Genomic DNA, 27,780 nt, shown 5'->3' with positions numbered 1-27,780 from the left:
CAAAAAGCCATTTACTAAACAACTATTTGCTACTATGTGCAGGTTTTAAAATACACTGCTTTTGCCTTGCCTGCTGAATACTTACATTAACTGTTAAGTAATCTATTCTTAAAAGTACATGGACATATATATTTTTAATTGACTGTTACAACTAGCCAAGCATCATGAAAAATAAATTTCCCTTATATAAAAGTTGTCAAACTTACTGTCAATGGAGTTCTGCACAGGCACTTAAGCCCCTCTAATGAAACAGGCCAACCTTACAAGAGACCTTTATTCCTGGGGGAACTAGATAATTTGAGAATTTGGTGATGGGCTACAAAGCTTTTTAGCAGTTGACATTAAGTGTGGGGCCCAGAGTAGTTACCAACTGATGTAGCATTGGTGACCTATTTCAAAGGAATTGCTTATCTGTGTGGTGATCTCAGCTTGGTTTCTAACGGACAGGGGTCTATATCAGAAAAAAAACATCATCTTTGGCACTAATAGTCTCCTAGCTGGCAGTCTGAGCATAGAAACTAAAAATGAATATGCACGGAGGCTGTACTACCCTGTTAACTCTACAGGTGGCACTCCCACCTAAACTGGTGTTAAGGCACATTGACAAGACTTAAACTGCAGCTGCACCGTGTATCTGTTCTGCAGATACATGGGACTTCACTTTATAGGGCTGTCAGTCCAGGATCTTTCACAAGAATTATACTAATAAATAACACTGCATTTCTACTGTCTTATGGCACATTATAATTATTCAGTGGTGTGAATAGAATGCAGATTTTTTCTAAAAGCAGCAAAGAATCCTGTGGCACCTTATAGACTAACAGATGTATTGGAGCATGAGCTTTCGTGGGTGAATACCCACTTCACTGGATGCATCCGACGAAGTGGGTATTCACCCACAAAAGCTCATGCTCCAATATGTCTGTTAGTCTATAAGGTGCCACAGGACTGTTTGCTGCTTTTACAGATCCAGACTAACAAGGCTACCCCCCTGATACTTTATTTTTAATAAGAGATTTTTGTATTCTTAGATATAAACCATAAACTTTCTACTAGAAGTTTTGGTATGACTATTTAATATTTGCACATAGCATTGTAGGTTTGAGTTCACTGATGGATAACCCTTTTAAAGAAGTGCTGCCATAGTCTCTTACTTTTTTTGGTTCTGCTTCAGGTACAATTGTAGACAGACTAACAAATCTGGGTAGTTTACCACAAAATGTTCTGTGATCATTTTGTAGTGACTTCTAGGGATCAAGAAATCAAGGAGATTGTTGGAGGGATTGTCAAGGATCATCTGGTCTTCTGACTACTACCCCATGCAACTCATCCATGTGGGCACTAATGATACTGCGAGGTATGACCCTCAGCAGATCAGAAGCGACTACAGGGCTCTGGGAGTAAGGGTGAAGGAGTTAGGAGTGCAGGTGGTGTTCTCTTCAGTCCTTCTGGTCAAGGGTAGGGGCCCAGGCAGAGACAGATGCATCCTGGAGGTGAATGCCTGGCTGCGAGGACGGTGTCACCAGGAGAGCTTCGGGTTCCTTCATCACGGGATGCTGTTCCAGGAAGAAGGACTGCTAAGCAGAGATGGGGTCCACCTATCGAGGAAGGGGAAGAGCATATTTGAATACACACTGACTAATCTCATGAGGAGGGCTTTAAACTAGGTTCGAAGCGGGCAGGTGACCAAAGCCCACAGGTAAGTCAAAAACATGGAGACCTGGGAGAAGGGTCAGAATTTGAGGGGAGCCTGAGTTGTTATACCAGGGATACAGGAGAGACAAGACAGAATGGAGGGTGTGGGGGGGAATCAAATCAATATCTTAAATGTCTGTATACTAATGCGAGTAGTATGGGGAATAAGCAGGAAGAACTTGAAATGCTAGTAAATAAATACAACAATGACACAGTTGGCATCACAGAGACTTGGTGGGATAATATGCATGACTGGAATATTGGTATAGAAAGGTACAGATTGCTCAGAAAGGACAGGCTGGGGAAAAAGGAAGGTGTTGCCTTATATATTAAAAATGTATATACTTGGACTGAGGTTGAGAAGGAAATAGGAGACAGACTTGTTGAAGGTCTCTGGGTAAGGATAAAAGGGGTAAAAATAGGGGTGATGTAATGGTCAGGGTCTACTACAGACCACCTAACCAGGAAGAAGAGGTGGAGGAGGCTTTTTTTAAACAATTAACAAAATCATCCAAAGCACAGGACTTGGTGATGATGGAGAACTTCAACTACTCAGACATCTGTTGGAAAAATAACACAGCAGGGCACAGATTATCCAACAAGTTCTTGGAATGTATGGGAAACAATTTTTTATTTCAGAAGGTGGAGAAAGCTACTGGGGGGGAGGCTGTTCTAGATTTGGTTTTGACAAATAGGGAGGAAATGGTTGAGAATTGAAAGTGGAAGGCAGCTTGGGTGAAAGTGATCATGAAATGATAGAGTTCATGATTCTAAGGAATGGTAAGAGGGAGAACAGCAAAATAAAGACAATGGATTTCAAGAAGGCAGACCTTAGCAAACTCAGGGAGTTGGTAGGTAAGATCCCATGGGAAGCAAGTCTAAGGGAAAAACAATTGAAGACAGTTGGCAGTTTTTCAAAGAGACATTATTAAGTGCACAAGAGCAAATGATCCGACTGTGTAGGAAAGACAGGAAGTATGGCAAGAGACCACCCTGGCTTAACCAGGAGATCTTCAATGATCTAAAAATCAAAAAAAGAGTCCTACAAAATGTGGAAACTAGGTCAAATTACAGAGGATGAATATAAACAAATAACGCAAGTATGTTGGGACACAGTTAGGAAGGCCAGGGCACAAAATGAGATCAAACTAGCTAGAGACATAAAGGGTAACAAGAAAACATTCTAAAATACATTAGAAGCAAGAGGAAGACCAAAGACAGGGTAGGCCGGGGGGTCGGAATAATAACAGAAAATGTGGAAATGGCAGATGTGTTAATGACTTCTTTGTTTCAGTTTTCACCAAGAAGGTTGGTGGTGATTGGACAACTAATGTAATAAATGCCAGTGAAAATGAGGATTAGAGGCTAAAATAGGGAAAGAACAAGTTAAAAATTACTTAGACAAATTAGATGTCTTCAAGTCACCAAGGCCTGACGAAATGCATCCCAGAATACTCAAGGAGCTAACTGAAGAGATATGTGAGCCAATAGCGATTATCTTTGAAAAGTCATGTGTCACGGAGTGTGGGGGAGACAAGGCCCTGCACCCCTGGCTTCCTGAAATTCACCATGTCTCTCAGCCAGCCAGTAAAACCGGAGGTTTATTTACATGACAGGAACACAGTCCAAGATCGATCTTGCAGGTACAGACAACAGGACCCCCTCAGTTAGGTCCCTCTTGGGGGGGAAGGAGGGCAGGGAGGCCAGAGCCCCATCTCGGCTCCCCTCCATTTTCCCAGCCAGCTCCAAAATGAAACTCCCTCCAGCCATCTCACTCAGCCCCGGCATCTCCACCACCCTTTGTCCAGTTTCCTGGGCAGAGGTGTCACCTGGCCTCCAACCCCTATCCTGGGTTCTCATATTATGTGCTCAGGTATCCTCCCTCAAGGAAAGTCTCCCATCCCAATGCAGACAGTCCCTGCAAAACTCCCCTGCAACCTTCCCAGGTCAATACTCCCCACTCAGTATTGAAAGAACACATTATTAACATTCCCAGTTCGTCAAATCATGGAAGGTGGGAGGGATTTCAGAAGACTGGAAAAGAGCAAATATAGTGCCCATCTATATAAAGGGAAATAAGGACAACCCAGGGAATTACAGACCAGTCAGCTTAACTTCTGTACCCAGAAAGATAATGGAGCAAATAATGAAGCAATCAATTTGCAAACATTTAGAAGAAAATAAGGTGATAAGGTTAAAGTATAAAGATTGCGGATGATACCAAAGTGGGAGGGTTGACAGTGCTTTGGAGGATAGGATTAAAATTCAAAATGATCTGGACAAACTGGAGAAATGGTCTCAAGTAAATAGGATGAAATTCAATAAGGACAAATGCAAAGTACTCCACTTAGGAAGGAACAATCAGTTGCACACATACAAAATGGGAAATGACTGCCTCGGAAAGAGTGCTGCGGAAAGGGATCTGGGGGTCATAGTACACTACAAGCTAAATATGACTCAACAGTGTAACACTGTTGCAAAAACAGCAAACATCATTCTGGGATGTATTACCAGGAGTGTTGTGAACAAGACACAAGAAGTAATTCTTCTGCTCTACTCCGTGCTGATTAGGCCTCAACTGAAGTATTGTGTCCAGTTCTGGGCGCCATGTTTCAGGAAAGATGTGGACAAATTGGAGGAAGTCCAAAGAGTAACAAAAATGATTAAAAGTCTAGAAAACATGACCTATGAGGGAAGATTGGGGAAAAAATGGGTTTGTTTAGTCTGGAAAAGAGAAGACTGAGAGGTGACATGATAACAGTTCTCTAGTACATAAAAAGTTGGTATAAGGAGAAGGGAGAAGAATTGTTCTTCTTAACCTCTGCGGGTACGACAAGAAGCAATGGGCTTAAATTGCAGCAAGGGAGATTTAGGTTGGACTTTAGGAAAAGCTTACCAATTGTCAGGGTGATTAAGCACTGGAATAAATTGCCTAGGGAAGTTGTGGAATCTCCATCATTGGAGATTTTTAAGAACAGGTTAGACAAACACCAGTTAGGAATGGTCAAGATAATACCTAGTCCGGCCATGAGTGCAGAGGACTGGACTAGATGAGCTCTCGAGGTCCCTTCCAGTCCTATGATTCTATGAAACTCTCTCTCCAAATATCTGTTTTGACAGTCCAATGCACTCTGCTTTGCTCAATATAGGACCCAATTATCAAACTTCTCAAGGTCCCTTCCAGTCCTATGATTCTATGATATAGCTTGAGTTTCCAAGACTGACCTGCCACATACATGCATTTATAACAACACAGATGACACTGCAAAACTCCACAGTCTGGAAACTGGAGAGCTGAAGGCTGAAAGATGCTGGCTCCTTGTGAAAACTCACTTTGTTCCTGAGCTGCTCTTGTAACTATGTGAGCTGATCTAGCTGAGCTCCTTTGCCGCCCACGTCCTTGGTATATTGAGAGTGCTCTTCAGTGGACTGGGAGCTGGCAGGAACGGATGGCTCCTTCAACGTAGAGCCAAAATTAGGAATAAGCTGTCCAGTTGCATCTCTAGAAGTATAGAAATGATGCATGTTATGCCACAGTGGTAGGGAAGACAAGGAGTAAGACTGCCTTTCTGTCATGAATACTACATTCTCAACATGTATGTATGTCACTCAGTGCAGGTCAGGCTACATCAGTGTTTCTCAACCTATTTACCATTGTGGGCTGCATGCACACTATATACTACCTATATGGCCCCGAAGATGTCACATGAGCCGCAGCTGTGTGCTGATTGGGCTGCAAGCGGCCCATGGGCCACGGCTTGAGAACCACTGGTCTACATGACCATGGTGGCCCCTTCTGGCCTTAAAGTCTATGAGTCTAATAAGCTATCTGGTTACCTGGCAACAGTCTTAGACCATAATTTTCAGAAGTAACTAATGTTCCCCTGGAGTCCAGCTTTAGATACCTTAAAGGAGTCCAATTTTCAGAAAGCGCTGAGCACCTGTCCTCTGAACATCATAACCCTTTAAGATGTTTGAAGTTGAGTCCCAGGAATCATTACTAATTTTGGGAAAACTTGGGCTTAATCTTTTACTGGATTCTCTAGTGAATCAGAAATAATCATACATCTCAGCACAGCCGAGTGAACAATTAGCAGTGAAAAATGTATTTGGTGACTGTAGCCTTTTCTCCTGTTCACAAGTTGTGACAATTTGAGTAACCTGTCTATGTATCGTTTATGAATTCTGGTTAATTTTATACAAGTGTTGTATCACCAAAGGCCTCACTGTGTAGTGAGTCAACCGTGGGCTGATAGAGTCCTTGACATATCACAGAATAAACAAAAAGTTGTTAACTGGAACAGCTGGGCTCTGGCTGAACAGTGGGTATGCTAAGGGTGATGCCTGAGCTGGCAAACCCATTCAACCAAGTTTATCTGTAGGGGAGTAGAGAGTGGAAAATGTCCCAACTGGAAAACACCGAAAGCAGGAGCTACTGCTCACATTTAAAAACTCAGAGGGACTCAGAGAAAAGGAAATCTTGGGCAGGAGAGGAATAGAAGAGCATGCTTTCATAGCAGAGAGGGTCTTCTTTGAACTGTGGGACCAGCCAAGCCAAAGGAAGCTGGTTGGAAGGGTGGAAGACTCCATGTTCTAGAAAAGGCGCCATAATGTGAGAGGTGCAGGAGAGGGGGACTTGGGATCCTGAAAGGACATTGCTTCAAATCCTGAAGAACACTCCAGAATGGTAAAGAAACTGAGGCAGGGATGGGCTAGAGATGTTGTATTCTTTAATTTAGACCTATATATGTCTTGTGCTGTCTCAAGTAAAGAGTAATTGTTTTAAAATCCCTTTTGCAGCATCTGGGTGTTACGTGCTTTATCTATGATGTGTCTCTGGAGAAATAAACTGTAATCCAGAGTGAGCCCGAGGCTGGAGCTGTAAGAAAGGAGCTTAAGCAACTGGAGATTCTGGGGGAGCTGGCATAAGTCACTTTGTCTAGGCATTTGGACCCTAGTTCTCAGCTCTCAGAAGAAGATGTTAAATGAAGGAGCTGCACCCCAAGAGTGTGCCTCAAGACCCAAACCAGAGGCAGTACCACACAGCATGTGGGCCCAAAACAACAGCCTGGTGAATGGCCAGCAGGGGGAGCTTTACCAGGGCTGTGTCCAAAGTTACCCATGAACAAAGGATGAGTTTATTCATACTTTGTCTGCTACTTCCAATTGTTTGACAAATCTTTCAGCTGAACAAATTTCAGCCTTGAGATGGCTAAAGTGCTGTTTGTGAATGGATAATACTTGTGATTCATTATTTACATAATGCGACAGGCCACCGCATTAACATAGTCTCGTTCATTTTCCCAGAGCAGATGGCCTTCCACTCATAACGCCAGCAGGAGATTCAAGCCCCCGTGATGCACACATAGACACAAGAATACATGCATAAGTATTCAGGACAGTTTTGTTTTGCACAAATGTTCTTTGGAACGAACGGTGCTTGTGCAAATATTCACAGAAAGCAAACAACAGTGAATGCCACGGCTGGCAATTCAGATGTGTGCCTTCTGTTCGAAAGCATATTGGTTTGCTGTCTCCACTCAGCTCTCAGTACAAGAATAATTTCTCTACTCCTGTATACCAGGATCTCACCTGTAATAAAATTCAACCAAGCCCCAGCCTGGAACTGTCCGATTCAGTTGGAAATCAGCAATGCACTCATGGAATATGCCTGTTCCGGTTAAACCATTATATACCACAGGGCGAGCCTGCTTGTCCAGCGTAGCACAAACCTCAAACAACTGGCCACCTTAGGAAGGGAAAATGTAGGCAGGTTTCCTTGACCATATGACAGAGTACTTAGTCGAGATTAAACAAGCAAGAGCTATATGTTGATTTCATACAGTTCCCCCACCCCTAAACCTTTTTTTAAAAAAAAATATTTCTAAGTATTTTGTATACATTTTGAACATTTTTTTCTAAAGCTTCTTTGGCCCTCCACCATTCTAAGTGTTTTCGAGCAGCTGGTTCCCCAAGCCAAAATGTGAGCTTTGACCAAAGGAGATTGGAAATTTCAACAGTCATTTCCCGGATAGTTAAACCTGAGCAACACAGGGATGTTCAGCGCAATTGGGGATTTGACATCCTCTGGTACAGCTACCTGAGGCTCTTGGCTGCCAAAGAATTATACACGTGCTTATACTTAAGCACTTCAATAGCCTCACTGAAGCCAATGAGACTACGCCAATGCTTAAAGTTAAGCACATGTATGGGTATGTCTATGCAGGAACTAGACACCTGTGGCTGACCCATGCCAGCCAACTCAGGATCATGGGGCTCAGGCTGCAGCCCGTGCTCTGGGACCCTCTCACCTCACAGGGTCCTAGAGACTGGGCTCCATCCCAAACTCAGAAGTCACACAGCAATGAAACAGCCCTGCAACCCAAGCCCAAGCGGGTGTCTAGTTGCTGTGTAGACATACCCTGTACGTCTTTGCTGGTGACAAAGAGTCTGGTAACTGGACCCTTTGAGAGGTAATCGCACACAATTAAACCACACCAGGATAAATACAATTATAATAGTGACTTGTAGCAGGGTGTTCTGACTAGTGAAGGGACAGTCTGGAACTTACAGCCAACCATGGAGCATCCTGCCCCACCCTTGGGGCTAGGCTCTATACACAGGGGAGCTTAGTGAGAGAGGAGATCAGAAGCCATGCTGACTGCGGCCCCCTCTCCCCACACACATCACAAGCCTGACCTAGGCACTAGAGACTCAAGGCCCTAACTCCCAGAACATTTTAGAATCACTAGGAACTCTGCTGGCTGGGTTGGTTTGGAGAGGGGACATGCTTGTTAGTTTGATTTTTGGTCTCCCCCTCCTTATATTGTACATGGGATCTCTGGAAAATATAGCAACCGAATAGTGCATCTTGCAAAATTCCCCTTGCTTGTACCTGTCTTATAATTCAGTGAAGTTATTTCCCAGATGCTAAAACATTTTGTTTAGCACTGAAAAAAACTGAAGATGACCTGACTTCCTTTAACTTACCTGCAGTGAAACTGACTTGGTATAAATCTCTGATACAACCATCATCCGCCATTTCAGCCAGGGAGGCACTGGACCAGTCAATGCCAGCCTTCTTCCCATCGGGGAAAAGAACATAACCTACAGCGAGACTTAGAGAAACAAAAAAACAGAACACGGCTGGGACAGGTCACTGTTTCCGATGCTCAATTAAAACGAACAATGTCTTTCATGGGACTGAATGCTGGCCCTTTAAGGGAGGCTACAGGCAGGTACCACCCTAATTCTGATCCAGCACAGAACTGAAGATGAGTGGTTCCTGGAGGACCCCTGGGAACTGTAGATGGGTAGTGATGCATGCTGGGAAAGGGAGCAAGGAAACTAAAGATCTCTTTGCTCTTTAGTAACAAGAGTAGGCAAGAGGCAAGACTTACAATGAGGCTCTTGAGACAAAGACAGTGAAGAGACATAGGAGAACCAGCTGGATAGAAGGGTCAGCAGTCAGAAAGGCTGACAATGTTAGGAGCTAGTAGAAGATATAGAAAATAAGACAGAAAATACCATAATGTTCCTATATGAATCAATGGTGTTCCCCCACCTTGAATACTCTGTCCAGATCTGGCCACCCCATTTCAAAAGAGTGGACCAAGAAAAGGTTTGGAGAAAGGCAACAAAGATGATCACGGATATGGAATGGCTTCGTACGAGGAGAAATTAAAAAGACTGGGGCTGTTTAGTTTAGAAAAGAAAAGATGAAGGGGATTTAATAGAGGTCTATAAAATCATGAATGGTGTGGAAGAAGTGAATAGATACAGCACAAAAACTAGGGGTCACACAGTGTAATTAATAGGCAGTAGGTTTAATGCAAACAAGACAAAATTGCCAGGGGATGTTGTGGAGGCCAAAAGTATAAATGGATTAAAAAAAGAACTAGCTAAGTTCCTGGAGAATAGGTCCATCAGAGGCTGTTAGCCAAGAGGGGAAGACAGGGCTGGATCTCTCCAAAATTGCCCTGTTCTGTACATGCCCTCTGAGGCTCTGGTACTGGCCATTGTCAAACACAAGATATTGTGCTAGATGGACCACTAGTCTGACCCAGGATGGCAGTTCTTATGAACCTCAGGGAAGGGGAATTTTTAAGAATTTTATGACAGAGCTGGGGGGGCTAGCTAGAAAGGGTTGTGAAGACCTGAGAAAAGATGATGTTAAGCTAAAAATCCAGAAGTCACCAAATCCAGGAAGGGGTGTTCTAAAATTTGAGTCCAAATATTGCAATAGGATACTTGTTGAAAACATACACACTAGCCCACTTCACTGGAAACTTTAAACCACCTGCCTTTAAGTTGTAAACTGATTCCTCAATGTAAAAAGACTGGGACTACTGGATTTATTTCCCCACAATGACTCCTGATTTGTTTGTGTCCTCTGGGCAAGTCACTTAACTTCTCTATTTCAATTTGACCATCAGTAAAATGGTTATAATGTGTCCTGATTCATGCAGGGCCACCCAGGAGATCCAGGGGGCTGGGGCAAAGCAAAAGCCCCTTCCACAAAAAAAAGTTGCAATACTATAGAATATTATATTTTTGTGGGGGGGCCCTGCAGGACCCGGGGCAAATTGTCTCACTTGCCCCCCCTCTGGGTAGCCCTGGATTCATGAAGTTGATGTGAGATTGTATTAATGTTAGTAAAGTGCTTTGAGATTTCAGATTTCAGATGCTATATAAGTTCTTTCTTGTTAATAGCTGCGTTAGTATCACACCGACTACAAAAGGACAGATTTTAAATGCTTGCCTCCAAGCTTTCACTTGCAAGTGCACATAAAATAACTTGGATCTCTGGAAGTGCTCAATTGGTGTCTGTAAATCATATACTTAGACAGCTGAATGATCTAAACAGAGACTGCAAATAACTGAAGGTAAAAGCTGGACTCATGATTATTTGCAACCACAAAACTGTGGGGACAAAAACCAAGGTCTGGCTGTGGTCTGGAAGAAAATCTGGCCGTTCCAGTGCAGAAGAAGGCAAGTATAAGTTCCACAGGCTGCTTGAACTTACTGTGTTGTAGTTGCTGGTATACAAATAATAGTTAAGTGCGCTGACGTCCCATCCTGTAAGAAAAAGAGCAGAGCTGGGAAAGTATTCTAATTGCTTGGAGCAGATGAGACATCTAAGTTTACGATGCTACAAATCAAAATAATTCCTAATTGCCACTTTCTTCCAGAAAGCCACTGATCTCCTAAAATGAGAGATTCCAGAGAAGAGAAGGCTTATGCAGCATTTTACTATTGCATGTTGCCAAACTTTCTTGATATATCAACTTACGTACTAGACATTTTATATTTCCCGTGAACAGCATTCAGTAAATGTGAGGCAGACAATTCAAACCAGACACGTTAAGGACTAACCTTGATGCTGCGGTGATGTTTAATGGCTTTATGTGTTTTCAGAGAGAGGCTGTTTTGGCACAGTGTAATGGCATTGCATGGAAGAAGCCATGGAGATGAATGGAAGAAGGATACCCAAAGGGAGGATAGAAGGACCACGCAGCCAGCAGTAGCAATACAACGAGCACAGGCAGTAGCAGCAGTAAGAAATGAAAGCCGACACAGAGTTAAGGACTAGAAGTGTCTGGGAACAGTACATAGGAAAAATGTTAAATAAATAAGCAAATGCGCCTTCCTTCTTTTCATACCTGTCCCTACCATGATTCTAAGGCTCTGTTCCTTTCCTGCAACTGTCGTGTAAATTTCAGCCCATCATGAGCTGCATATATACACAAAGGAAGGGGGCCAACCCTCTACCAGTCAAACACTTACTCCTTCCTATCAAAGCAAAGATGTGGGTGGCTTCTAATCAAAAGGTGGAAATAATTTTAATTTCTAAGGTTATGTGTCCACTGCAAAAAACAGATCCAGTCTCAGAGCCCAGCTCAACTGCCTTGGGCCCACGCTATGAGGCTGGAGCCTGGGCTCTGAAACCCTCACCTGGTTTCAGAGTGTGAACTCCAGCCCAAGTAGGAATGTCTACACTGCTATTCTAAGCCCCACAGCATAAGTCAGTTGATCTGGGCTGTGAGACTCACTCCCGGGAGGATGGGGAGGTGTTCACTGTACGCATACACTGCATAACTGTAAACAAACTGCTGGGGGGGTATCACCTGGTGATAAGAATTGTATACTCCAGCGGCTCAGTCGTACCCTACGGCACATCTGCACAATGCTGCCTGTTTAATCAAGGCAACTGCATTCATGCATACAAGATTTTACAGGGCATGAAGTGATGATGGCCACGTAAGATTGAGCCCTCTCACTCTGTTTCTTTGCTTGGGAGTTCATCTCTTGAAATGTGGACATTCTGGAATTCCCTACACCTGTATCAACACAGGAACTGCCTTCTAAGAAGCCTTTGCCTGGCAAGATGCCCAAGTTTGGATTCCCCCTGTAAATAATTCCACTAGCCCAGCTGCTCATACAGGGATGTTTCCGCACATTCCTTCAGCATAGCCACAAAAATGTATCATGAGAAAGACACAGTATGGAAATATTTGCAGAGCCTTTCATTTTAGAGCTGACTTAAAACATTGCAAACCCTCAGCTGGTCTAAATCAGGGTAGCTCCAAGTCCATTGACATCAAAGGAGTTGTGCCAATTTACAGGAGCTGAGAATCTGTCCCCAGAAGTTTGATGAACTTTCACCCACAGAGATGGGCAGTCTTTTGCAAGGACCCACAGCCAGATCAAAACAAGATGCCTGGCAAAGGAGGAATGAGAAATTGAGAAGCTAGCGAAATAAATGTAAGTGCACTGGAGGGAAGGGGGGAATCCCAGACATAAGGACATTTTCTAAATCGTCTCTACTGCTATTTCAAGAGTGGGACTGTGGTGAAGTTCCTGATAACAGAGAAGTTGCAAATCAGAACTGGGGCTAACAAAAGATGTAAAGTTTTGAGCGAAACATGGGAGGAAACAAACAGATATTTTAGAAGCAGTTTCCCTAGGAATGGAAAATGGCAAGAATGGATTTGTATCACCCTGACATACACCTTTGGAGGAAATGAAATATCACCTTCAAAAAGGATTAACAGCCACATCCTTAGAGTCCTCATGCATGAACTTTTCTAGAGAAAACAACTAATGCTGCAGTACTCACCAATCACACACTGAGAACTCACTCTCAGTAGCACATTCTGAAGCTTCAAAGTTATTGTAAAGCGTGCAGCTCCAGTCCCCTGTAAATTTCCCTTCTGCAACAGGAATCCCCAGGTGGAATAGAGCCTACACAGTAACTTTGTGCCACACCCTCAAATCGAGATTGGGGGCGGGGGAAGGAGCAGCAGGTGGCAATCCCAGGGGAAAGAGTGTGTGGCTGGGGCATTCCTATACCTGGTAATCTCCAGTTGCAGGAGCAGATCCTTGGGGTTGTGGACAGCCAAGGATAAATTAGAGCTGTGCTCAAATTTGTACCAAGGCATCGGACTGGTCAGACCAAACGGAACGAACTTAAAAATGGCTTGAAGTGGGAGGGACAGGGGGTGGCAGGCGTTCTGTGCCAAGCACAGCTCAGACAGACCAGAGGATCTGAACCATTATCTAATGTCTCAGAGGATGGCAACTGCCCACCCACGAACCTAGCAAATTGCACAATGTGACTATCTCAAGATGATCATTTGCCATTAATCTTCTTGTGTGTTCACTGTATAAACAAACATCTCGGATATGCTTAACGAGGTCAGAGTCCAGCAAGCACGTGCTACTGAGAACTTATTCAGGGAGTGTTAATGTTAGGTTTGGCAACGAGACAACTTGCTAAAAGGCAAGGTCTAAAGATGTGGCTGTTATGAGATTTGATTTCCTCCTAGGATATTGCTTCTGGATGTTCAGACATATCCTACAAGTCGAGTGAAGTTTGCATTTGATCTCTAGAGTGGTGAAAGGCACAATAAGACCTACCTCACAATGCATCAAAATCATGACATATCGGTAAATCTCAGCCCAGTTTCGGATGCCTGGGGGGAAAAATTGAGAATATGTGCTTGAAAGTTCACCTTTATTGAGCACTTTAAGCACAAGCATTTATATAAAGGTATCTGGCTTCCTTATCTTTAGCCAGATAAATGCTCTACCAGGCAATCACATACTAAGGTTATAAAAATGCCTGTAGGTAGAAATATCAATGAAACTGTTCTTATTAAGGATTTAATTTTAGACCTGACTAATGTTAATTAGCTGCAATCATAGCTAGGGGCCAAACATTCCCCTTTAACTTGTTCAAGGCCCCAAGCTAGCGAGCAAGGCTATATGGCTGCCCAGTGCAGCTCAGAGGATAGGCTCCAGGGTAGTGGCATGACCCCCACAGGATAGATTCTTCTTTGCTGTAACTAGGAAAGCTCTTTAGAACTAATTCAAATACTTAACTGAGTTAGTATCAACAGGCTAACGTAGCCCCCTTACTCTGCACTGACCTAACCAATCCTGGGGACAGGCCTGTTGCTATGGTAAGGGCTTCCATGGATCCTAAACCCCTTTCCCCGTTCTGCAGGAACCACAGAGGCTAATGCTGCCTAGAGGAAGCAGATGCTCTTGCTGAAGTGGAGGGAGGCAGGGACGCCTGTGAATCGGGGGGGCTCAGAGTGAGCTCTTCACAAACAACACTTCTGTTGGGGAAGGTTGTAGGGCCTTATATACCCCACTCACGGCTCCTCCATCCTATGCGCACATACTGCTTACATGTAAGGCTGGAAGGAATCTTTGACCCTAGTAGGCCCCTTAGCCAGACATTAGCACCATTTCAGAGCTGTCAGCTGGCTCTGATTGTGGGGTTGGACAGTGAAGGAGTCTTCAGTCTCTCAGATTGTCTCTCAGCCATATGGGCCATGGAGAGGAATGATGTTTTAGGCACTCCCTCTGCTAGAGGAATGTGGCTGGATGGTCACAAGACAGCGTGTTCTCCCAGCACAAGCTTTGTTTGGCATTTAAAGTGAGAAATCACGAATGAGCTTGCAGTGGGAAGATTCTGATCATTGCATATCATAAATTCAGCTGCAAAATGGCTTTTGTTAAACAATTGTAGATCTAATCATGAAACAGATCATTTTACAAGTCACACTTAAGGGTGATTATGCTGCAATCCTTAATAGCCACAGTGATAACCTCTAGGTTGCCACATAATTGAATCGTTCAGGATACTGTTACCGTACGAGTGGCTCCGAACGCCTCTCAGAGAGACCTCTTTCTTCCCATGACCTTCAATTTCAATTTCTCCTATAGACTGGCCCCATTGTTCATAACGAGAATGTTGTTCCCCATCTCTGGGGAAAAAAAAGCAGGGGGGGGGGTGATCATGCAGCTAAGAAACAAAGCTTCTTATTCAAACATACTCCCCAAACCCCAATCAGAAAAGGGCTGATACTATTATGAAAGACACACAGATTTCAGAACATCTGGATCCCAGCTGTAAGTTGTCAGACATATTTTTGAGTTTTAAGAATATTGCTACGAACTGTACAAAAAGACACTCTGAGGCTATAAGAAGTTCTTCCCCTCCTAAAATAATTGCCTTCTTTTTTCCCTACGAAAGCGACAGTTCAGTAGTCGCCACTTAAAAGTCAGCATATGTCAACAACGATCTCACTGTATTTCCCTGTACTTAGAATAAGAGAGACAATGTTCTTAGGCCTTTTCTTCTCTGCCTCATCAGCTATGTCTACGGTGCGAGCGAGGGTTGTGATTCCCCTGCTCATGTACACATGCATGAGTATAAATAGCAGTGAAGCCACAGTAGCATGAGCAGCAGCAGCGGTGGCAGGGCTGAGCTGAGCACCAGTTTCAGGCAAGTTCACACTTGGCACGGCTCGGCCATGTTCCGCTGCCGCTCCCACAACTAATTGTTATTTATACTCTTGGGAACTACGGCGAGTGTGTGCACACGAGCAGGTGAATCACACCCCCTAACTCCTGGTGTAGACACTGCCTTGGTGTAACGGGGTAGTAATTTACACCACACAAAGTGGGTGTAAAACGCTGCCATGTCAGAAGAGACAGAGTAGCATTTTTTACTCATTTCACAGACACACACTTGCCTACACCAGGTGCCAGGCACTAGAGAGAAAGGGTCAAATCAGGATCGGAATCCCACTGTGCTAGATGTTGTAAAAAACACCAAGAATGAAATGGTCCCTGCCCCAAAGAACTTGCCGCCGAAGGTCCTGTTCTTACAAAGGGCAGATCCCTGCACTCACATGAAGCCCCGCTAAAGCTAATGGGATCCCAGGTGAGTGGGGGGCCTGCACAGAATGCATACCAGGAGCGGGGTCTAAACTATGTGCATAGCAATATTGGCAAATCCTGACTCCTTACTGGTGACTACCGTATTTTACAATAAAAATGTATCTTATGTATTCATCTAGGCCAGGAGGAGCAAAGTTCTTTAACGTACAGATTTAAATTAAATTATTCTCATAAAATAATAAAAAATACACACAACCTTCAGAACAAAGGCAGAAACTTACACAGACGTTGACTGTATCTGATCAGCTTTATTATGAATTGGTCTGTGGAAAAACTAGCTGGTAATACTAGCTGGGCCAGTAAAGCAAAAGTTACCATCAACCCCAGAAGAGTTAAAACTGTCTCTCACTCTTTGACTCTCCGGAAGAACTCTGCACTCCACTTTTCCAAAGCAATGGCATGTGCAAACGCTTTCGGGTGACTGTCAAGATTAAAGTCAAATATATCTGAAAAGGAAGTCCAGCTACAAAAGAAGAGAAAGCAAAATCTCATCAGTTTTCAGTTTGGATTGAGTCATGACTCAGACAAAGCTTCAGTTTGTCTGCAGGATTTATGCCTTTGTATTTCTCATGCTTGGAATATTCTGATTTTTACAATAGGTCTAGATATTACATTTCTCTAGGAAAAAGAACAAAGGATCAGTGGAGAAACCATGATGCAAAGATTAAATTATTGCATAGCAGCACTGGACATGTCAGCTAATTACTCATCAAGTTGGAATGGCGGTGGAGATAGCAAAAGATTCTAAACTGTGATACTGCTGCTTCGTTTTCTCTTGTGATCTATTGTAACGTACACACTCCATGTTGTAGCACAAATGCCATGTCCTTTTGTGAGCAGAATATTAATTTGGATGGAAAGTGAGTAGCCACACCCTATAGATCAACAGGAGTAGGCAACAACAAATCAAACGCAGGCCATCTCTACACTACAAAAAGCTATGATGGTCTGGGGTGTGAAGACATACGAACCCTGATTGATGTGTGTGCTGGCAAAAGTCCACAGTGAAGACACAGTTATATCTGCCTATAGTTTCTATGCTGTTGTCACTTCCCAGCAGCATATCAGAGCAGGCAGACAGTTACATTAAGAGTTGGCTCTGTGCACTATTTGCATGCACATATCATCAAAGTTCTCTGGAGAATACAGCCCTTAAAGCAAAATTGTTCTGAAAATATAATCTTAATTAGGGTGACCAGATAGCAAATGTGAAAAATTGGGATGGGGGTGGAGAGTAATAGGCACCTATAAGAAAAAGCCCCAAATATCAAGACTGGCCCTATAAAATCGAGACATTTGGTCACCCTGATCTTAATAAACTAAAAAAAATTCTAAATATTACTCAAGATCATTTTTAATAAGCTTGATTTTTCCCAGTTTACAGATTGTTTAAGGGAGATGGAAAGTTGTGGGCTGTTTTAAGGGACACTATAAAAATGTGCATCTAACTCTAGGTTACAACATTCCTTTCCCCACCAGTTTGACCTTGCTATGATGCAGACATTGGATTTGTTTCTTACACAGTCCATCACGGAGCTGCTCAGTTTAATTCCTTGTATATATATTTCTGTCATTGATGCGATGTGTCAAATCTCACCCTTGGATATGCATGCAAAATTCCAAGTCCATAGATAGCCAAAAGCAGACGGTGGCTCTGTGTTAGTTAGCTTGTATTCTCTTTCCTAACTAGATGATTATAGCTATAGCAGCCTTACTATAAACTATGGTTGTTCATTACTCTTTTTTTTTACTCATCACTTTTGCACAAATACAGAAAAAATATGAATAGTGGCACCTAGATGCACCAGGAGACTATAAAACTTTTTAAAGAAGTCCTAACTTTGACAATTAAGCATATGGCAGCTTTCCTTTAAATTAAAAGTTCCAAAATATAAGTAAAGTTTTTGCTGTAGTGAGTTAATAAAATGACAAATCGCTTAACAGTATGCTCAGGCAATGATTAGGTAACAGATTTGTATTTATCAGGCCAATCCTCAATAAATTATATGAGTAATTTAAATGGGAATGTTTTTATACATACAGGAGAAAATTCACCCTGAGTTGAAAGACAAAACAAGGTCCGTGCACAACTTAAACAGAATTAGAATGGGTCAAGATCTGGCCCACAACTTATTTGTACTCTTACAAAAAAAAATGGATGCATCAAATAGCCATGCTCTTACTGGAAAGAGAATTTAACATGGACAAGTTCGCCCTCTTCTTCATTCCACTGATGCCGATACGGTCTTTTTCTGGAAGATCAGACATTGTTATTTTGCCTTGTTTCTGTATCAGCAGCCTTATTTACCAACATTCCTTACATTTTTTTTCACTTCTCCCTTTTCATTTACTGAGCTGTTGTGTAACCCATATGCTTTTATATCGCAACATTTCATTAGTTTAAGTCCAACGAATGGGAAAGCAACAATAGAGAGGGAGGAAGGGCTTTGTTAAAATCACCCATTCTGTACATGGGCAGAGCAGGCAAACCAGAAAAATCTAAAGAGAAGAGTTGTAGGTACTAAACATGCTTGATAGCTTTCGTGAAGCCAACATAGGCAGCCAACTTTTATAGGCTGGCACTTCTGCAAGTCATATCCTCATTGTGAGAGCTGAGCCAATCTGACCTTGTGGAGGACGGAGAATTATAGTTGCTACAAGATGTTCTCAGGGGACTTGGCTAAATGATAATGCAAAGCCAAAATATGTGTCTGGTGCTGTAGCTTGGAGTAAAATTTTCAAGACCCCCTAAGTGACTTAGGAGCCTTAGCTCCATTTTCAAACGTGATTTAGGTGTGTAGTCCATGAAAGTCAGACTCCTAGGCCCAGATCCTCACAGCTTTTTGGGAGCCTACAGATGCAAATAGGCAACTAACATGCTCAAGTGCTTTTGTAAATTCCAGTAGGGGTCTAGCTACATCTTGAGGCACCTAAACACCTGTGAAAACACCTCCAGGAGCCTACATCTCTTTCGAAAATGGGAGCCACTTACACACTTTTGAACATTTCAGCCATAGCTTCAAAACCTGTAACTCTTTAGCTACAGATTTCCCATCTGAAACATTATCTCAAGAGAGCAAGTCGTCTGTCAACAAAGGACTGAGTAGGGCTAGCAGAAGGATCTCCCCCAGACCACATTTTTTTCTGTTTCCTGGCTAGGCAGAAGTGTTTGGATATGGACAAGATAAGAGACACTTCAGTTCTTGCTGTTGCCTGAAATTTTTATCATTGACACTGTATATTTTAGATCACACCAGAAGTTATCTCTGAAGAAGATCAGAGAGGAAAGAATGAGTGTATGTGTGCTAAAGTAAAATGTAAATGTTATGCTGAAACCCTTCACTGTGATGCAGATATTATAAACTCTACTTGCATGACATCAACAGCAGAGTTTGTTAAAGTTGGTATCAGAAGACTACACTGCTAGACTTATTACCTAATAGAAAATTATTTAAATATATTTCCAAGTACTGGTTAAAATGCTTGAGCTGTTTGTATTAAATGTAAACATTTGTACACTAAGCTACCGCGTGGTACGGTGCTGTCTTTGAATAGGATTTGAAGGCGATAATAAGAACTGTTTCGAACTCCGTGTTATGCTTTTTAAATTATCCTGATCAGACAGCACTGTAGATTGTGCTTCAGCAGAGTTTAGCTGAGGCTCGGGGAAAGGCTATTGTGTTTGTACACAACCTGTCCTGAAACCTCTTTTGTAGTTGCATGATTTATCCCATTTAACCATTCTAACTAAACAGATCCAGGTCCTATTGTGAGGGGCACTCTCTGTCCACACAAGTAACTTACCTAAATAGATAATACAGACAAAAGGCAGTAAAAAACAATGCATTATCATCACCCTCATTTTACAGGTGGGAACTGAGGCAGAAAGAGATTAAATGACTTTTCCAAGGTGACAAAGTAAGTCTTTGGCAGATCTGAGAACTGATCCAGTTTTCCTGAGTCCGGTGTCTTAGCAATCCTCTCCCCCACCCCTAGAGATGATATGATAATACCTGAGTCGTCCATTGAATTTTATTTTCCAGCATCTGTGTGGCTGTAAGCACTCAATCATCAGCCCTCCGCCACGCCAGCATGTTTCAGATTCATCACTCACCATCATGTCCGGATGTACTGGGTGCTAAGAGACAATTCAGTAAAACATTCATTGAATTAAAGTGTGGGGGTAAGGGAGAGGTGGGGTCATAATTTATTCATCTGTGGTAGGAAGAACATTGACAGAGAGAGCTTTTTCTTTCCACATATTTCACAGAGGAGAAAACTGCATGTAAAATACCTGAGTTGATGAATATCAAGTAATTACTGCAGACAGCACAAACAGTAAATGGAATGAAATCGTAACTTACTACTCTAGGACCTCATGATGCAAACACTGTCAAGAGAAACCATTACTACCACACTGTTTTTAGGGTTTGTCTACATGGGAAAATTGACCGGTGTGATTATACCAGGATAAAACCACTTTTATCCCATCATCCATCCATCCATCATTATTTCTATAGTTCTGCCAGTCAATTTCCCTATGTAGACTTTAATGGGATTGCTCATAGCTATAAACTTAATGGAGGAAATCCTGCCCCCACTGAAGTCAACGGCAAAATAATAGTACCTAGCTTTTGTATAGCGTTTTTCATCACTGGATCTCAAAGAATGTTACAAAAAACTCCTATTGATGTCAATAGAGAAATGATTTCACCCTATGCAGTTATTCTGTACAACTTTTTAAATGTAAACTGCATTATGAAAGGCTTTATGAGGTTAAATATATGACAGCATATATCATATAAGTTAGAGGAAGTCATGCTGTAAAAAAGCAATAGATGGTGAATCTACTCTAATACATATACTCATACAGGCATACACTCATGGGAGTTGATAACAGAGGGGTACATAAAAATGAAATAGCATAGGAAAGGGAGAAAAATGTGTTTTATCATGAAATTTGGAAAGAGATGATATTGTGACAGCGGTAAAGGAAGGGGAAATTTGCAGATGGCAGGAGCTGTAGAGGACCATGCAGCTGGTATAGACATTATTATTATTTGAAATTACTCCTGCAGAACACATGAAACAGAATCCTTACCAACCCAGGGGCCTGATTCTGCAGTTACTGCAAATTAGTAACACCACTTGGTGTCAATGGGATTTGCATCTGTTGCGAGTTCCTCCCTGTGTCACTCTCTCTTGTAAAAATAGCTTTATATGCAACATTTTGGCAGAGCTTTGGTTTACGAAAAAATGGGGTTTCTGTCAATTGCATACATATGGTCCCAGCCACGAACCAGTTATGTCTCCTCATTCTAACACTCAGCAGTTTTCAGTCACTGTTTTAAGACTTCAGTTTCGTCTGCCATAATAGAGTCTGAAATACGATCCTGTTCAAATCACCAGGTATTTACTGCAGGTAATACTAGCCAGGTAACAGATAATGAAACTGAACTGCCTTGCAACTGCTAAACTCAGAGCAGTGAGTCCATGTTATACACATATCTCCCTAACTGCAGTTAGGCAAACAGTGGGAAAATATATCGGCATGTTTGCTAAATCTCACTTATGAATCAATTCAATTAAAGTACTTAATGTCCCTCTGCCTCAATTCCAAATCTGCAAAATGAGTGTGATAATACTTCCTTGCTCTCACCCTGTGTCCATCTCATCTGTTTAGACCGTAAGCTCTTCTAGCTTTTGGTGGTTCTAAGTGTTACGATAATGAAAATAAGAAGTGTATTTAGATCCTAACTTGTTTGGTTTTCTGCAAACATTTAGACTGTTGCTTTTTAGTCCCATTAATGTTTAGAGAAGAACTTTTATTTATGTGCATATAATTCTTTACCTGCAAATGATGGCATTTGTGCCAGAAGTACTCAAGAGAAACTAAAATATGTTGTCTACTAGACAGCCAAAAAATCTGTTATACTTTTCTGTATTCCACAGTCAGGAAAGAATCCATCCATTTACAAAAAACCAAAAACGAACCCAAAAACACACATAGGAACAGATTTAATTATTTTTTGAAAGAAATAAGTAGCCCTACATGTGTCTCCCTAAAATGCTCCTTGTCCGTCACCTGAAATATTCAACACCTTACGGATTTCTTGACGCACCTGTTTATAAAATATAGGTTGTCCAATGACAGAACGGTAACCTTACCATATCACTTAGGTGAGCAACCGCTCAGATTAAATAGGAGCATGTAGCTCACAGCATAGATATGTTCCTAGAAATCTTAAAAGCTCAATTTAAAGTCACAATCCTTTGCGGGCAATTTGTGAACATTAAAAAGGTTAAATCCACCAAAAACTTTAGTTCAAACAGCTCTCACTAATCCAAAATCACACACTATGTCAGGATCATGGCAACAGCTACATTCGGTGCAGGAACATGGAAAAGGTGCATTTTCCTTGTCCTCCTGCATATTGCCCTACAGCTGAGTGAATCATTTATGACCCAGTAATGGATGAACTAGAATCACAATTGTATTTTGCTTCACGCTGCTGCTGCCAGAGCCACTTGAAAAAGAGCTACTGTGGAGTAGAGGCATGTTGAGCTAGTAAGACCTCCTCTGCTGCTGAAGGATGGTGGAGAAACAAGAGGATGAGGAAAGAGACTGAAACATGGTGAGGGAAAACAAAGGGACAGACACGTTACCTGTAATTGACCTTAGTCATAGTACTGCGTTCTTGCACAGAATTCCAGATGTTGATGTTTATGAAGAGGCAGAAAGCTTTAGTCTCTGCTTGAATTACTTTTTATCCATTCTTTAAGCAGTCTCTCAGGGATCTATATTGGCCACTAAATCGACCATCACATTATTCACTCTGCTTGTATGTTATACCTCATCTTTCCCCCTGTGTCTGTCTTGTCTGTTTGTCAACTTTAGGGGGCAAGGACTGTCTACTCTCCATTTGTCCAATGTCTGGTACAATGGAGCCCCATTCTGGGTTAGTCATTAAGCATTACCACTCATAATAGAATAATAATCTTGGGGTCATACCTCAGTGTTAAATTCCAGATGGGTAACGAACATCACCCTTGAATGTTATCCCAAAACTCCAGCCACCTACTTTCCTCTCACTCTCCACTTACTTTAAACTCTCCAATTCCGTCCACGCGGAGAAAGAGCCACATTTCACAGAGCCCATTCGGACGTCTTCCTAGACGAGTGATCACAAAAGTCTTGTCAGTTTCTGTAAACCCAGTGAAGTAAACTGAATCCAGGGCCTACAGAAAGGTAAAGGGGAAAAAAATGCTTTAGCATTAAGAGAGAGAACAAAGAACAAATGGGAAGTGAGGTGTGTGGGGAAGAGTGATTATGCATGTCAGAAATCATCAGGCCAGCTAAGTTTCCCCTCTACTCAAAGGATGTAGGATGTTCTTTCTTCCTAATGTGAGTCCTTTGTAGAATGACACTAGTGGACTTGATCCAGAGACTGCTTTTAATCAACATCTGCAGTCCCCACCCCTAAGGCCCTTCCAACCTAGCATCTCAAAGTGTTTTACAAATAGTAATGTATTACATTAAGCCTCATAATACTTCAGGCAAGTATGTAAGTATTCTCATTTCTATTTATGCAGGGCTGCCAAGAAGTTGAAAGATTTGCCCAAGGTCATACTTGGTCAGTGAGTGCACTCCCAGTCCACTATTTTTAATCAGCTGTCAATGCTTCTTCCTCTTTTAATATTTGTACGACCACATGTCTCTTTAAGAAATAGACAGAAAATAATCTCTTCATTCCACAGCAATTACTTTAACAACGGATTGTGCAATGGTTCCATTTATTAGCTCGTTAGACCCTAATACTTTTTTTTTTTCCTGTTTGCTGACTTTGGAGTTTAGAAACAACGCGAGGAAGTTGTAGGAGAAGGAAAATATGACTGAAAACCCTGGCACTGTGGTCTGTTGGAACAAGCCTGATATTGTCCTAAATCAACCAGGTTGCTAGTTTTGCAATGAATAGTGTCACATCTCTCCCTAAAAGAAATAGGTATAATTAGAGTGCTTGACCAGTACCCTGGGGAAACACTTTGACATATTTCCTGCACAGACCATCAACAACCAAATTTTCATTCCCTTTAACATTGATCACTTCCACTTGGGAGCACCCGTGCCTTTCCTAGAGCTGGCCAGAAGATGGAATTTATGACTCACAAAAAAAACTCTACAATCTTGGCATTTTGCTTTGTCCCAAACTGGGACAAAAAAAGACAAGTTTTCAACATTTTTAACCAGACCAAAATGCTGGGAAAATTTCATTTTAGAAACATCAAAACTTTTTGTTTTGATGATTTTTGACACATTTCAAGTCAAAATGATTATTTATTGTATGTATTATTGTCGGCCTTGTCGTGGGCCTTCTTGTGCTTCATATGTTTTAGCATGCCTGATATCCCCAGGCATTCGGAGTCACGATCCAGACTGATTTTACATCTGCCCTGCTGGCAAACAGCACTGCTATTAGCCCCAGCATCCAGTGTGAAGTGGTTCCAAACCCAGGTGCTACACTTGTTACACCAGAGTCAAGCTGAGATAGTAGCTCAAAATTGTATGCAGAATATTCAGATTTACAGGGAAGATAGAATTTTATTTCAGTAAAATTCAATCACAGTCCTAATCAGCTAGTTATGGGTCCAAATGATAAATGTTAATGCCTGTGTTTTCAAATTCAGCTGTATACATGCACAAATTATTCAACCCCTCACCAGACGCAGTTTCTGAAATCAGGTTTGCACATGCAGAACCTGCCTTCTTTGTGCATTTTGGGTGTGGATAAATTCCTGCCTCTGAAAAATGTACTCAGAATAATGCTTAAAAATACTTACTTCAGGTGACTAAGTGCCCATCTAAGCACCTAAATATGCATATATGTGTGTGACGAGGTAGCCAAGTTTGATAATTGGGTCCTATATTGTGCAAAGCAGAGTGCATTAGACTGTCAAAATAGATATTTGGAGAGAGAGTTTCAGGATCATTGCTGGGATTTTCTGGAAGCATACTAGAAGAGGTGCTCCACTGCTCTCAGTCTGACAAGGAAAAGGGTAATGCTGGGTGACAGGTGAAGGTTACAATCTGAACCACTTTTCAGACCACTCTGGTGTCGGAGTGTTGTCTGGTCATAGAGTGAGCACAGTTTTGGAAGGCGATCTTGGTCCTTGCCACAGAAAGGGCTTTCACAGAACTGGAATAGACAAAAACACGAAGGGTTCTTCCAGCCCTACTTTAAGATGCACATTCAATATCACTTATTACAATTTTCATGACTTGCTTTGTGTCCCCGTGTCTCAAATACCAACTTTAAAAACAGTCTTTTATTTAAAAAATAAAACAAAACAAAACATAAGAACGGCCATACTGGGTCAGACCAAAGGTCCATCCAGCCCAGTATCCTGTCTTCTGACAGCGGCCAATGCCAGGTGCCCCAGAGGGAATGAATGGAACAGGTGGATCAAGTGATCCATCCCATCACCCATTCCCAGCTTCTGGCAAACAGAGGCGAGGGACACCATCTCTGCCCATCAAAACCACACACAATGCCAATGTGATGACAATCAGCTTGAAAAAGGAAATTCTGAATTCCTCAAAACCTTTAGAATATGTTGCAAATTGGTAGACAGTGACAGCGGGCCAAATCCTCAGCTGGTGTGAATCAACTTGACTTCAATGAAGCAATACCCATTTACACCAGATGAAGATGTTACCCTACATCTTCAGCTATTTTGCATCTTCCGCCTTACGCGCTTGCCAGCACTTTCTTATCTCTAGCTTCTTGGCCCTGCAATGTTATTCTGGTTCTAGTTCCTGCAACAGTGGCTTCATAATATTTATTATCTGCATTATAGAAGCATAAGGGAGCCCCAACTGAGATCAGATGCCCACTGCACAGACACACAGACAGAAGCATCCCTGCCAAGGGGAACTTACAAAGAGAAGAGGGTGCAACAATCAGAAGGAAGAGGAGCAGGACTCAGGTAATGACCAACATGTTTTTGCATGAAATGGCTCTACCCAAACCTAGATGGTTAATTTCTTTGCCCTAACCCGGCCAGATTCTAGTGGGAAGCCCAGGTGTCTAAACGGAGCCTGATAGGGTTATACCAGCCAAGAATCTGCCCCTAAGATCGTCACAAATCTGCCGGGAGGAGGCGCTGGTCCCAGTCCTGCGCATCTCCCTGATCCCGGAGAGATGCCGGGCTCCAGCCCCCTGGGGACACCCTAGCAGGCGGGGATATAAGGGCCGCACTCACATGGGCATTGCAGACCAGCCCCTGCAGCCGCTCCCGCTCCTCCGCCCCACGGCAGGCTCCGGTGTCTGTCTGCGCCCGTCGGGCGGCGCCGCTCGCTCTCCGGCGCTGGCGGAACGCGAGGGAGACAACCCCCCACATGGCCCATTTCTTCAGCTGGAAGCAAGTCCCCGGGGCCGAGTAGCGGCTGCAGCTGCGGCCCGGCGGGGCCGCGGGACAGCGCTGGTTCCGCAGCAGCCACCCGGCCAGGAAAAGGCACAGCGCGGCCAGCAGCAGGCTGAGGAGATCGGGCATTATCCGGGGATGCAGCGCTGGGTCCCTCCTCCCAGGGCAGCTCCTGAGCCTGTGTGAGTGTGTGCACGATCCAACCCCTGGCTACACCCCCCCCCCCCCTTCACTGCACGATCCAGCTACAGACACACACACACACCACTTCACTGCGCGATGCAGCCCCTGGCTACACCCCCCCACTTCACTGCACGGTCCAGCTACAGACACACACACACACCCCACTTCACTGCGCGATCCAGCGCTTGGCTACACCCCGCCCCCCTCACTTCTTTGCACGATCCAGCCACAGACACACGCACACCCCACTTCACTGTACGATCCAGCCCCTGGCTACACACACTCCCCACTTCACCGCACGATCCAGTCCCTGGCTACACCCCCCCTCCCCTTTCGCTGCACGATCCAGCTACAGACACACACACACACACCACTTCACTGCGCGATGCAGCCGCTGGCTACACCCCCCCACTTCACTGCACGGTCCAGCTACAGACACACACACACACCACTTCACTGCGCGATCCAGCGCCTGGCTACACCCCGCCCCCCTCACTTCTTTGCACGATCCAACCACAGACACACGCACACCCCACTTCACTGTACGATCCAGCCCCTGGCTACACACACTCCCCACTTCACCGCACGATCCAGGCCCTGGCAACACACACTCCCAACTTCACTGTACGATCCAGCCCCTGGCTACACACACACTCTCCACTGCAAGATCCAGCTACACACACACCCCTCACTTCACTGCACGATCCAGCCCCTGGGTACACACACATCCCATTGCACAATCCAGCCACACCCCACTCCCCACTTCACTGCACAATCCAGCCCTTGGCTACACACACACTCTCCCTGCACGATCCAGCCCCTGTCTCTGCATATGCTCCCCACTGCACAATCCAGCCCCTGGCAACACACACACTCCCCAGTGCACAATGCAGCTTCTGGCTACACAAACACATACACTTACTTCACTGCAGGATCCAGCCCCTGGATACTCACTAGTACAACCACAAGCTCCTGGCTACACTTGTGGTGTCCTCAGCCACTGGCTACACTTCACCCTCTTGCTACACAGTTGGTCCCAAGCTATAGTCTTTTGTCCCTTTTCCTTGCGCACATGCTGTGCAGAGTCCTCCAGCCAGTCGATGCCAAATCCTAGCTCACAACAACCCTCTCTGCAGCTACTCGACCCTCTCTGCAGCTACTCGCTGCTAGCAATGAGTCCTGAAACCCAGCCCTGCCCACTCCTGGTAGCTTTTGGATTTGGAC

At 43.4% G+C, this 27,780-nt stretch overlaps 1 protein-coding gene across 1 annotated transcript; it reads right to left on the bottom strand.

Annotated features, from left to right (window-relative positions):
- Positions 1-887: 887 nt before the first annotated feature.
- Positions 888-26,783, bottom strand: LOC116832784 (uncharacterized). The gene is made up of 13 exons (XM_032793812.2): positions 26,711-26,783; positions 26,212-26,640; positions 23,056-23,190; positions 19,965-20,089; positions 18,135-18,203; positions 16,301-16,414; positions 14,857-14,972; positions 13,615-13,670; positions 10,721-10,773; positions 8,686-8,813; positions 7,288-7,444; positions 5,029-5,197; positions 888-1,598 (listed from the first exon to the last, which is right to left on the bottom strand). The coding sequence occupies exons 2-12, from the start codon at positions 26,500-26,502 to the stop codon at positions 5,053-5,055; spliced, it is 1,389 nt and encodes a 462-aa protein (XP_032649703.1). The 5' UTR covers positions 26,503-26,640; positions 26,711-26,783; the 3' UTR covers positions 888-1,598; positions 5,029-5,052.
- Positions 26,784-27,780: the final 997 nt, after the last annotated feature.

This window comes from Chelonoidis abingdonii, chromosome 19 (assembly GCF_003597395.2).
Source record: "Chelonoidis abingdonii isolate Lonesome George chromosome 19, CheloAbing_2.0, whole genome shotgun sequence".
Taxonomy (NCBI): Eukaryota; Metazoa; Chordata; order Testudines; family Testudinidae; genus Chelonoidis; species Chelonoidis abingdonii.
The sequence above is the reverse complement of the archived record's forward strand: the minus strand, read 5'-3'. Positions and strand labels throughout refer to the sequence as shown.

Coding starts and splice junctions, on each gene's coding strand:
- LOC116832784 (XM_032793812.2), bottom strand. CDS start 26,502: ATGCCCGATCTCCTCAGCCTGCTGCTGGCCGCGCTGTGCCTTTTCCTG. Junction 13,671..14,856: donor CGTTCGGAGCCACTCGTACG/GTAACAGTATCC, acceptor TTTTCCCCCCAG/GCATCCGAAACTGGGCTGAG. Junction 5,198..7,287: donor TTGGTTGAATTTTATTACAG/GTGAGATCCTGG, acceptor CTATACTTCTAG/AGATGCAACTGGACAGCTTA.